Below are 12,376 nucleotides of genomic sequence, written 5' to 3'. Positions count from 1 at the left end.
AAACGAGACACAACTACAAGTGTAGATGTTAATAATGCTCTACCTTCGAATTGTAATCTGTTGCATTTACTTACGTTCGAGCGCCACAACTATGTACGACCTTTCGACTTCGGGTTGAAATATAAAACGACCAGATTTTCCGTTGCGAGCGCGGTTGTAGCTACTTGTAAACAAAACCGGCCCCACATTTGCTTGTGTTAGTCAAGTTGAATCTAAGTCGTGTTCTGATTGGATAGAAAGAAGGGAGATAATTCGTTTTGCGATCTTTTGCCGCTAGGGGATTTTACAAGAACCGGGAAATACGGCCGTATTAGAACAGAGGTTCGTAGGAAGATATGACAAGTAACCTCTGTGGGAAGAGAATGGACTACTGTATGACAGATCAATTTAAGCATACATTTATGGTTGTATTTGATTGTGGCATTTGGTTCACCAATAACATAAGATAGATTCTGTTAACTAAGTGTCTTGCTTCAGTAATTTTGTCAATGAGGCGAGATTGTGTTCCTTATGTCTCATGCACTGTATACTAGATTATGGTAATAATAAATGCATTAATGATAGCTTTTCTTTATTTTCTTTAGATAACATTTTGTTCTGTTATGTGTTTCAGTATTCATTTAGAAGATTTAGTGCTCATTAAAATATTTACATGCCCATAATGATTAAGCAAATTTTGTACACTTTTTTACTTCTCACAGATGTTCTAGTCCAATAAACCAAAAAGCATCTTCAAGAAGAGATACTTTTAATGGTTTTTGTTGGTGAAGTACACCGAAAAGCGTGCAAGTTCTTAATTAAAGAATTCAGAATTTATCTTTTTGAATATTCTGAGCACCATAAGGTTTGTTATTTCATTTTCTTGAACATGTTCTCTGTGGCATGTTTGACAGACACACATGAAATATTACAAGGGTATCAGCGAGCATATCCTAACACGTGGGATGGTAGGTAAGAAGCAATACTATAGGTTTAGTTTATTTTCAGTGACTACAAAGTTAACTTTAAGAATTTGACCTGTTAGTGTATTTCCTTTTTCTATCCCTTGGCTTTGGAATTTTAGGTCCTAAAAACCCTGTCCATACCTGTCTAGGGGCGGTGGGGTAGCCTAAGGGTTAAAGTGTTCGTTTGTCATGCAGAAGACCCCGGTTTGATTCCCCACATGGGTACAATGTGTGAAGCGCATTTCTGGTGTCCCCTGCTGTGATATTCCTTGAATATTGCTAAAATCAGTGTAAAACTAAACTCACTCACTCTCTCCATACCTGTCTATACCTACCCTTGAAGATTCAGGTGAGAATTCCTCTTCAGCATCTCATATCAGAGGGGTCAGCATTGCTGACATGGTAGATATGTGTTACTGTATTCCAGTTGCGTAGATAGATACTCATGATGTCAGTCACCTGATTGTCTGGTCCATATTGGATTTACAGACAGGTTGTGTATTCCAGCTATATGGTGGCAGTCTATAGCTAATCAAAGTCTGGACCAAGGATGTAGGGCTGGGACAGGTAGGAAAAAAGTGGAATTGAGTACCCGCATGTACTTACCCGAATCGGAATCGAGTACCCGGAAATGTAAGGAACACAACGCTTCTGTCAACTTTCTGAATATTCAATCACGAGTTGACAGAGATTATTATAGAAAATTCGAAAGGATGGCAATAAGACATTAAAACAGATCTTAGGCTTTTTAATTTACGTCTGTTAAACCAATATAAAGAGTAACACCATTACTTACATTCATCGGTAAAACACAGAACCTTTCGTTCCCGCTGTTACCGTAACTTTCACTACTCACTGCTCATGTGCAGATAAATTACAGTCGTTAATAATAACCTTCGTATCATTAATCGGACAACACCATTGATGTAAATGAGAGTTCCCTCCCTTCCCGGGTACTCGATTCCAAGAAATAGGACTCGATTCCAGCTGTACCCGACCCGGATTCGAGTACCCGAGTACCCGTCCCAGCCCTACAAGGATAAGGACTATAAGGCAACATTTTGAAATAGATTTAAGCTGTATTTATCACGTGTCTATATCTCAGTGCAATTCTTAGGACACCTTTTTGAAAAGGTAACTCTTAATTTTGAGGTTGCATAGCGAATTTTGAACAAAAGTCATCTGACGGTAATCTTCTTATTTTTGGACATTATGAATTTATTTGTATCGATTACAAATCAATTCAGGCTTTCAATCACTTCCCCAAAACATGTTGACTCATTCAGTATACCAACTGGAAGATCATGAGCCACCTGACCTCAGGTGTCAAGTGTCATCTATACAGCATTACGTTACACCTTTTGTATAAAATCGTTTCATCACTGGACTGACGTATGTTTATCTTGTCATTGGCAAATCACCGTCATGATGAAATTGACATCAACATTTTAGCAATGTTTCAGCAATATCACCACGGAAGACGCCAGGAATGGGCTTCACATACTGTACCCATGTGAAGAATCGAACCCGGGTCTTCGGCGTCACGAGCAGGCTCGGAACGTTTGTTGAAACTGAGGAGATCTAACCACTATGTTTTCTATTTGAACATAACAAATGCCAAGGCACGACATAACATAAACTAACCTTAAAGTAGTGTAACATTGTTTTAATACAAGCTATGGATGGATCTCTGCACGTAAACGTGTCACAAAATAATTAATTATTTTATTCAATTTTGTATAGTATAATCAACCTCTTTTGGTGACCAAAACCCGATCCGTGACGATCTGGGTTAGAACCTGATCGTTAGCAACCAATGCTTGTCTTAACACGCGATTAACGGGATGGACTGGCCAGATTCGTGTCCCAACTGTGTAGATCGATGAAGGAGTTTGTATTCTCCACCTGATGAAGGAGTAAGTATATTGATCACAGGATGAAGGAGTAAGCATGTTCTTAAACTGGTGAAGGAGTATGTATATTCTTTACCTGGTGAAGGAGTAAACATATTTTTAGCTGCTAAAGGAGTAAATATATTCTTTACTTGTTGAAGGAGTAAGTATATTCTTCACCGGATGAAGGAGTAACTGTATTCTTCACTTGATGAAGGAGTAAGTATATTTTGCACCTGATGAAGGAGTAGGCATATTCTTTACCAGAAGAAGGTGTATGCATGTCCTTCACCTGATGAAGGTAAATATATAGTATAAGTCTTTCACCTGTTTAGATGTTTTTTCACTTATGTTTCATTTTTCACTANTAATATTGTTTCACTTATTCTCCAACTAATGAAGGAATAAGTATATTCCTCACGTGATGATGGAGTAAGTATATTGTTCACCAGATGAAGGATTATGTGTATCCATCACCTGTTATAGGAGTAAGTATATTCCTCACTTAATGGAGTAAGTACATTCTTCAACTAAAGAAGGAATTCACGTGATGAAGGAGTTAGTATACTTTGTACCCGATGAAGAAGTAAAATGTACCTTGAAACGCCTTGCTCCACATATTACAGAAATTGACCGCCGACTTGCTTAAGGGATGATGGTTGAACACAGTATAGTACACAGTAAACTGTACTGTGGCCAAATTACATGCGTATGTGTTTTCACTTGATAGATGTAGCAATACACGTCTTATGTGTTGGTTGTCATCTTACTTCTGTGTTTCATTAATATACCTCCAGACAATCCCGTATTAGACGATACATATTCCTAAACTCCTAATCGTAGTCAGCTACGAATCGTCTGTCTACTCACACAGATGTCTATGCTCTGTGAAGCTCATCTCCAATATTGAGAGGCACTTTGAGCCCTTAGTCTGCCAGATTAACATTTGTCATCAGCCTTATTTCTCTGCCTTGATTGCAATCTGATAAATTATTAAGAGCTCCTGCCACAACGTCTAGTTCCAACTTCCTACATGCCAACTGTGTGTAGCAGTTCCTGACATGACTGATATCGCAGGTCAAAAACGGTTAACTGAGTTTGAAACCAAATCAGAACAAGTTCAGTCTGGGTTAATCACTGCAATATACAGAATAACACTGACATGTGAAATGTACAGAAAACACTGAAATGTGAAATATACAGAATAACACTGACATGTGAAATATACAGAATAACACTGACATGTGAAATATACAGAATAACACTGACATGTGAAATATACAGAATAACACCCTGACATGTGAAATATACAGAATAACACTGACATGTGAAATATACAGAATAACCCTGAAATGTGAAATATACAGAATAACCCTGTGAAATGTGAAATATACAGAATAACACTGACATGTGAAATATACAGAATATGACAAATATACAGAATAACACTGACATGTGAAATATACAGAATAACACTGACATGTGAAATATACAGAATAACACTGACATGTGAAATATACAGAATAACACTGACATGTGAAATATACAGAAAACACTGACATACAGAATAACACTGACATGTGAAATATACAGAATAACACTGACATGTGAAATATACAGAATAACACTGACATGTGAAATATACAGAATAACACTGACGTGTGAAATATACAGAATAACACTGACATGTGAAATATACAGAATAACAGAATAACCTGAAATGTGAAATATACAGAATAACACTGACATGTGAAATATACAGAATAACACTGACATGTGAAATATACAGAATAACACTGACATGTGAAATATACAGAATAACATAACACTGAATAACACTGACATGTGAAATATACAGAATAACCCTGACATGTGAAATATACAGAATAACACTGACATGTGAAATATACAGAATAACACTGACATGTGAAATATACAGAATAACACTGACATGTGAAATATACAGAATAACACTGACATGTGAAATATACAGAATAACACTGACATGTGAAATATACAGAATAACCCTGACGTGTGAAATATACAGAATAACACTGAACACTGAAATGTGAAATATACAGAATAACACTGATAAATATACAGAATAACATGACGTGTGAAATATACAGAATAACCCTGACATGTGAAATATACAGAATAACACTGACATGTGAAATATACAGAATAACACTGACATGAAATATAATATACAGAATAACACTGACATGTGAAATATACAGAATAACACTGAAATGTGAAATATACAGAATAACACTGACATGTGAAATATACAGAATAACACTGACATGTGAAATATACAGAATAACCCTGACATGTGAAATATACAGAATAACCCTGAAATGTGAAATATACAGAATAACACTGACATGTGAAATATACAGAATAACACTGACATGTGAAATATACAGAATGACCCTGACGTGTGAAATATACAGAATAACACTGACATGTGAAATATACAGAATAACACTGACATGTGAAATATACAGAATAACACTGACATGTGAAATATACAGAATAACACTGTCACGTGTGAAACATACAGAAAAACACTGAAATGTGAAATATACAGAATAACCCTGACATGTGAAATATACAGAATAACACTGACATGCGAAATATACAGAATAACTATGACATGTGAATATACAGAATAACACTGACACTTTTCACTATAAATTTCGAAATTTACCCCGAACAACCTTGACCTGCAAATTATGGATAACGCTTGAACGAATTTGGCCTGTTAAAATAGCACATATGAATGTATATGCATATGTACGTGTGTATTGCTGTAACTGTATAGATATTAATCTGCAAACTGACAAATGATGTTGAACTGTAGATGTTACGTATTCCATCTTGTCATAGAGTAAATGTAAAAGATCCATCTTTATGCATCCGAACATGGATGAATTAATGACAAAACGATAATATGTGGATTGATTTATCATTTATCTGTTGTAATGTATACACTCACGACACTGATGAGATTTCAGCCTACTCAGTCAGTTGATTCAACACTTGGGGTAGCCAAGTGGTTAAAGCGTTCACTCATCACGCCGAAAAACCGGGTTCCATTCCCGACATGGGTACAATGTGTGAATCCCATTTTTGGTGTCCCCAGCGGCGTAAAATTCAACCTACTTAAGCATAATAATAGGTTTCAGCCGTTCCCGAGGGAGGAAATTCTGTACAGGAAAGATGGCGCCATGAACAGCAAGCCCACCCGTGCACCCTGAGTTGCCATGTAAGGGGAGGTAATCTTGAGTAAGTGCCACACCACAAGACATAATCTATATGGCGGTGGTCTGTAAATAATCGAGTATAAGCAGATAACCCAGTGATTAACAACATGATCATCGATCTACACATTTGAGATACGATGACAGGTGTCAACCCAGTCAGCGAGCCCAACCGAGACCACCTGATCTCGTTTGTCGATTGTCGACAATCATGGGTTGCTGAAGACCAGTTCTAACCTGGACCTTCACGGATCTCTACAGCGTTTAAATATAGACAAAACACATAAATGTATTTTGCAATGTTCGTTTAGGTTATTTTACGCCACTTCGAGCAACAGTCGAGCTGTACATCATGGGAGACTTCAGACAACTGATAAGCGTCTAATAAACTGACTGATTGATTTGTTTTTTTACGCCGCTTTTAGCAATATTCCGTCAACATCACGGCGGGGGACACCAGAAATGGGCTTCAGCGTCTAATAGAGGACAGCCATCGTCCAAATACTTCTAAAGACCAAAAACTATATAACCAAGCCATTTGATACTTATTTGTAATTATTTAATCTGCTTCCTTAATCTTTATCGCTACCGCAGGGTACATTGTCTTGTCAGCCACCCTGTACCACTCTCTCACTTTCATTAATTACTGTATGTGACATTTATAGCCTTATTTGGTCATCCCCCTTAACCATGTCTGCCATCACATCAACTGGTTCAAGGTAGTGCTATCGTTTCTCTATCTGTCCATTGTTGAGTCATCGCCTGTCCATTGTTGTCAAAAACTGTATATATGTTCAGATCTATATTGTCAACAGTCTGGTCTTTCGAGTGCCCGTGTAGGGACGACCGCGAGCAGGATAATGCCGCTCGTAGGAAACGCCCTGGGGTTGAGCTGGAACTCCGCTCACCTCACTTATGTCTTGTGTATTTGTTCATCATGTGCTGTAGAGTCAACTAAAGAAATCTCCGTCAACTATTCCTCCGTCTTCATCAACATATAATACGTCTTAAATCGAGCTAATTCCCCTGTCGACCATATCTACTACGTCTAAGGCTGCTTTATGGAAAGCATCGGAATACTCACTCTCCAGACTCCAGAGAGTGCACAACAGTGCAGCCAGAGTAATCACCAACACCAGACGTCGAGATCACATCTCCCCGGTCTTACAAGACCTCCATTGGCTGCCAGTGAGACAACGTATCCAGTTCAAGATCCTGGTGTTTGCCTTCAAATCACTGCATGGTCTAGCTCCTGAGTATATCAGTGAACTCCCATCAACTTACACTCCAGGGAGGGATCTTAGGTCAAGACCATCAAGAGCACTGGATGTTCCTATGACTAGGAAAAGACACTATGGAGATAGATCGTTCTCCAAAGCCTGGCCCTGGCTCTGGAACCGTCTTCCTCGGCACATTCAGAACATTGTCAATCTCGACCAATTTAAACGACAACAAAACCCACTTGTTCAACATAGCCTTCGCCTAAGCACCTTTGAGCAATATGTTGGAACAGGCGCTATACAAATATTAACTTTATTTATTTATTATAACATCACGGCGTACGCGGGTGAACAAGATGTGGGAAGAAAGCCCTTTGTTCACTGGTCCTAAACGTTTACAGCTTTGGTCAAACTCACGAGTTCAGGTTTGGTGCCTAGACACCAGATGGAATCCGTGTTCCGAACCTGCAGGATCTAAACACAGAATCACAATTTGTTTAAAGACCCGACGGACTCAACTCACTGGTCAACGCCCTAGACTGCTGCTTACGATGACATCAAAAAGAATAGATAAATAACACACACACACACACACACACACAGAAACCCCCACCCACCCATTCCCCCAACTACTGACGTCACAATGGAGTGTTAGGATCTGCATGTAAGTCAATACTACAGAAGTAATTTCTGTACAATAGAAGTTATGTATATTCTGATGTCAACACAAAAGCCAAAACACACGTCTATTTTCCAATGGCCCTTTTCATTGTACTTCACATTGAGCAATATGCCAGCCGTGTGAAGACAGTACTACTGGTATCATGCGTTGAATCGCCACCCATGGGTCCAGTAGCTGGGTAATGATGTTTAAAACTAATGATGAGGACGACGAACCAAGCCATGATTGCACCCAGCGATACATCACAGCGATGTTACGAGTTTGTCTGTAGTACACAGGACTCAGCGAAGTGTTCATAGAATATTCCTTGACTGCACAAAAAGTGGTTTGTAGAGCTGACATATGCGCCAAAGGGTATGTTCGTTGACCCGAATCGTCCAAGGAGGGGATCGGATGGTTGTCTAGATCTGGGACGAGACAAGTCCTGGCTTGTTGGACAGATCGCCAAGTTCAAACCCCATGGACGTGCGCAGTAGTGATAATAAACTTCAGTGAAGTGATTCTGTCTCGCACTCTCTCGAGATTCTAAAACGCCGCAACTATACTAGGCACATAAAGAAACTGTGCATACAAAAATTTAAAATCTAAATTTATCAAACCTGCGTAGACACATAAGGATTTAAACTCATAGATTAGTGACATGTATCCAGCATGCATGCACGTGCCACGTTCCGTGACGTCAGTGGGTTCGTCCTGGAGACGTGCAATACGTTGTTTCCAGTGCATTCCGGGAAAGAGAAACAGAGCAAGCGAATCCCACACAATACTGTCACTTTGGAAAGCTCAATCCCTGCCCTTGCCATCGTTCAAAAAATTAAACGGCTATTGAAACGCATAGCAAGCCAAGGCTCACGTCTGCACAACGTCATGAGGCCATTGGAATGGTCTGTGGGGGAATGTCTCAACGACAAGTGGCTGCACATTCCACTACAACCGGAACACCATTTCTGCACTGGTGAGACGCTACCAGAACACAAATGACGTCATCGATCGGCCACGTTCTGGACGTCCACGTGTAACAACGCCAAGAGAGGACAGATGGATAAGGGTGACCCATCTTCGCCACAGGTTTCAGACTGCAGTGATGACTGCCCGAACCATCCCAGGACTTCGCCGTATCCACCCCAACACAGTTCGACAATGTTTACATCATCACGGGATCAGATCACGTCGTCCCGCCATACGGCCTATCCTGACACAACATCACAATGTGGTGCCGAAATCCTGTCCGCCGACCCTTGTTTTGGTGGAGAGATGTTGTTTTTACAGTCCAGGTTTAACATTTCCCATAGTGATGGACGTCAACGTGCCTATAGACGTGTGGGAGAACGTTATGCACAGGCCTGTGTCTTGGAGAGGAATCGCTTTGGTGGTGGTTCCGTACGTGTGATGATTTGGGGTGGAATAACAGCACGCCAAAGAACTCCTTTGGTGATTGTTCAGGGCAACTAAACTGGTGTGGGCTACAGGGATCAGATTCTTCGACCTGTGGCAATTCCTTTTCTGCAACGTCATGGCCCTGGGTTAACATTCCAACAGGACAATGCCCACCCTCATACGGCAAGGCTTGCTATGGATTTCTTGCAACACCACAGCGTTGACTTACTGCCTTGGCCTGCAAATTCACCTGATCTCTCCCCGATAGAGCATGTTTGGGACGAGATTGATCGACGTCTACGCCGTCTTCCTCATCCGCCAGAAAACGTCCTTGACTTTGTAACAGAACTTGGGAGAATCTGGCGTGATATCCTACAGGCCTTCCTTGTATGTATGATAGGCTCTATGAGTCGTCGATGCACTGCTGTTCTCGATGCCGATGGTGGACATACCCGTTATTGAACTTGTGACATGGTCGTTTGACCCCTGTCCCGCTTGTGGACTCGTGGCGTCATAGTGATTGATTTTTCAACTGAAATTCTCCCAACTTGTTATGGTCTCATGATCCCTCCATTTAAGTTTATATGTACCTTTGACATTTGTTATCGTACTTATCAACTGGGATAATATTTTGACAATGCACATTTTCTTTATGTGGTTAGTATAGTTAACCTCGATCTGGGTAATACAAGGACGAGGGGGTAAATCAGCGATGCTTCATATAGAATGCAGTAACTAGATCATCTGGTGTCTTGCTCTAAGCGAGCATAGATGGCAAGTCTACTGTCTCGATACTGTTGTCTGGTTTGGAGATCTCCAAGAACACTGTGAATCCTCATGTATATCTGCAGAGTACTTGATTGTGTAAAATGTTTCCAATATTCATTCATAAGGTTTGATTCCACTGTGAATCCTCATGTGTGCCTGCAGATGAACGGATTGTGTCAATGTTTGCTCTCATATAGGGCACTGATGAGGCTTCATTCCAATGTGGATTTTCATGTGTTCCTGAAGGTCACCTGATTTTGCAAAGTTTTTCCCACACACAATGCAATGATGAGGTTTGATTCCACAGTGAATCTTCATATGATTCTGAAGTTTACACGACTGTGTAACTTTGTTCCAACATTCAACATATTCATAAGGCTTAATTCCACTGTGAATCCTCGTGTCTTCCTGCGGAGTACCTGATTGTGTCAATAATTTCTCACATACAACGCACTGTTGAGGTTTCATTCCACCGTGAATCTTCATGTGTCTCCGAAGGTTTTTCGACTATGAAAACATTTTCCCGCATTCAACACATTCATAAGGCTTGATCCCACTGTGAATTCTCATGTGTGTCTGCAGACTATCTGATTGTGTGAACTTTTTCCCACATTCAACACATTCATAAGGCTTGATTCCATTGTGAATTCTCATGTGTGTCTGCAAACTACTTAAATGTGTAAATATCTTCCCACATTCAAAACATTCACAAGGCTTGATTCCTGTGTCAATTTTCATGTGTGTCTGAAGGCCACCTGAATTTCTAAATGCTTCTCACACACAATGCACTGATAAGGTTTTATCCCACCGTGAATCTTCATGTGTTTCTTAAGATAACTTGAATGTGCAAACGTTTTCACATTCAACACATTCGTGAGAATTGATTCGTGTGTGAATTCTCATGTGTGTCTGAAGGTCACGTGAGTGTGTAAATGTTTTCTCACACACAATGTACTGATGAGGTTTGATTCCACTGTGAATCTTCATGCGTTTCTTAAGATTACTTGAATGTGTAAATTCGTTCCCACATTCAACACATTCATATGCTTGATTCCACTGTGAATCCTCGTGTGTATCCGCAGACTCTTGGAATGTGTAAATGTTGTAATATTTTTCAAGCAATCAACACATTCATTGGGCTTGATTCCAGTGTGAGTCTTCATGTGTGTCTGAAGATTAACTGATAGTGTGGATGTTTTCCGACATTCAGCACACTCAATAGTATGTATTCCACTATGACAGAGCAGACGCCTTTCCAAGTCACCTGACTTAGAAAATGTTTCGTACCTCTCTCAACACATATGAGACTGCTTCGATGGACCACTATGATTTTCATCATTTCCACACTATCTGTTTCCAGAGTTCCAATAACATGTTCGTTCGTGAGATTTCCAGGTTTCCAGTCATAGTTTCTCTCTTGAGATCACCAGTTTCCAGGTTTGCAATTATGGGTTCTCTCATGAGATCACCAGTTTCCAAGGTGTCAATAAAAATGTTCCCCGAGATCTCCAGTTTTCAGCAAACCCCTTCAACATATTTCATATGTTTCAGTGACATTCTGTGGATTTCCACTTCCGTCTTTACTCTGAGGATCTTATGGTGTTTGCTGAAAACATAAATAGAGATTACTAAACGAGTGTCTGTCAGATATCATTTATCTTACAACGAGTTGTTTCAAAACGTATTTAACGAGCGTGTAATCCGTTTCTTACACACAATAAAATCGCACAATTATATGGTCGAATAGATTCAAATTCCATGTTTTCTCATTGTAAGTGCGCAATAATACACAACACGTTTATGAATGAGTGACGTCACTTGGCTTCCTAATCACTACTCATCCCCATGGTGACCCTCCACAAAAAGGTTTCTGCCACCTTTTCGCATCCTTAAGGCAATGGTGATAATGATAACTAGACAAGATCACAGAAAATTAATTAAACCCTCTAAAACGATGATGTTACCATGCAAATGTGGTGGTTTTAATTCTTGCATCGTTATCGCTTGGTGGTTGTCGTCATCAGAAGATTGTTTTTGATATCTCTGCACATTGAGGATTTGTACTTGTGTACCAGTTTACGTTCAATGTTCTCCCATCTTTTGAGTGTGTGTAATTAGGTGCACCCAGTGTGCTTGAATGTGACATTGCTGAGGTTACGTTCACTATTAACGGGGAACTACTCTCCTTCGCCACATCCTTCTCGTTTTCCGGAGCCAGAAACTGCCA

At 39.9% G+C, this 12,376-nt stretch overlaps 1 protein-coding gene across 1 annotated transcript in view; it reads right to left on the bottom strand.

Annotated features, from left to right (window-relative positions):
• LOC124253082 (zinc finger protein 658-like) overlaps window positions 1-11,217 on the bottom strand; it is a 33,036-nt gene extending 21,819 nt beyond the window's left edge. Inside the window, exon 1 of the mRNA XM_046686803.1 lies at window positions 11,070-11,217. Within this exon, the coding sequence (XP_046542759.1) occupies window positions 11,070-11,136 (67 nt within the window). The 5' untranslated portion in view covers window positions 11,137-11,217. The remainder of the gene's footprint in view (window positions 1-11,069) is intronic.
• Window positions 11,218-12,376: the final 1,159 nt, after the last annotated feature.

Source organism: Haliotis rubra, unplaced genomic scaffold (assembly GCF_003918875.1).
Source record: "Haliotis rubra isolate DU_JTF1 unplaced genomic scaffold, ASM391887v1 Scf531, whole genome shotgun sequence".
In the NCBI taxonomy this organism is placed as follows: Eukaryota; Metazoa; Mollusca; class Gastropoda; order Lepetellida; family Haliotidae; genus Haliotis; species Haliotis rubra.
Note: the sequence above shows the minus strand (reverse complement) of the source record. Positions and strands in the feature narration are given on the sequence as shown.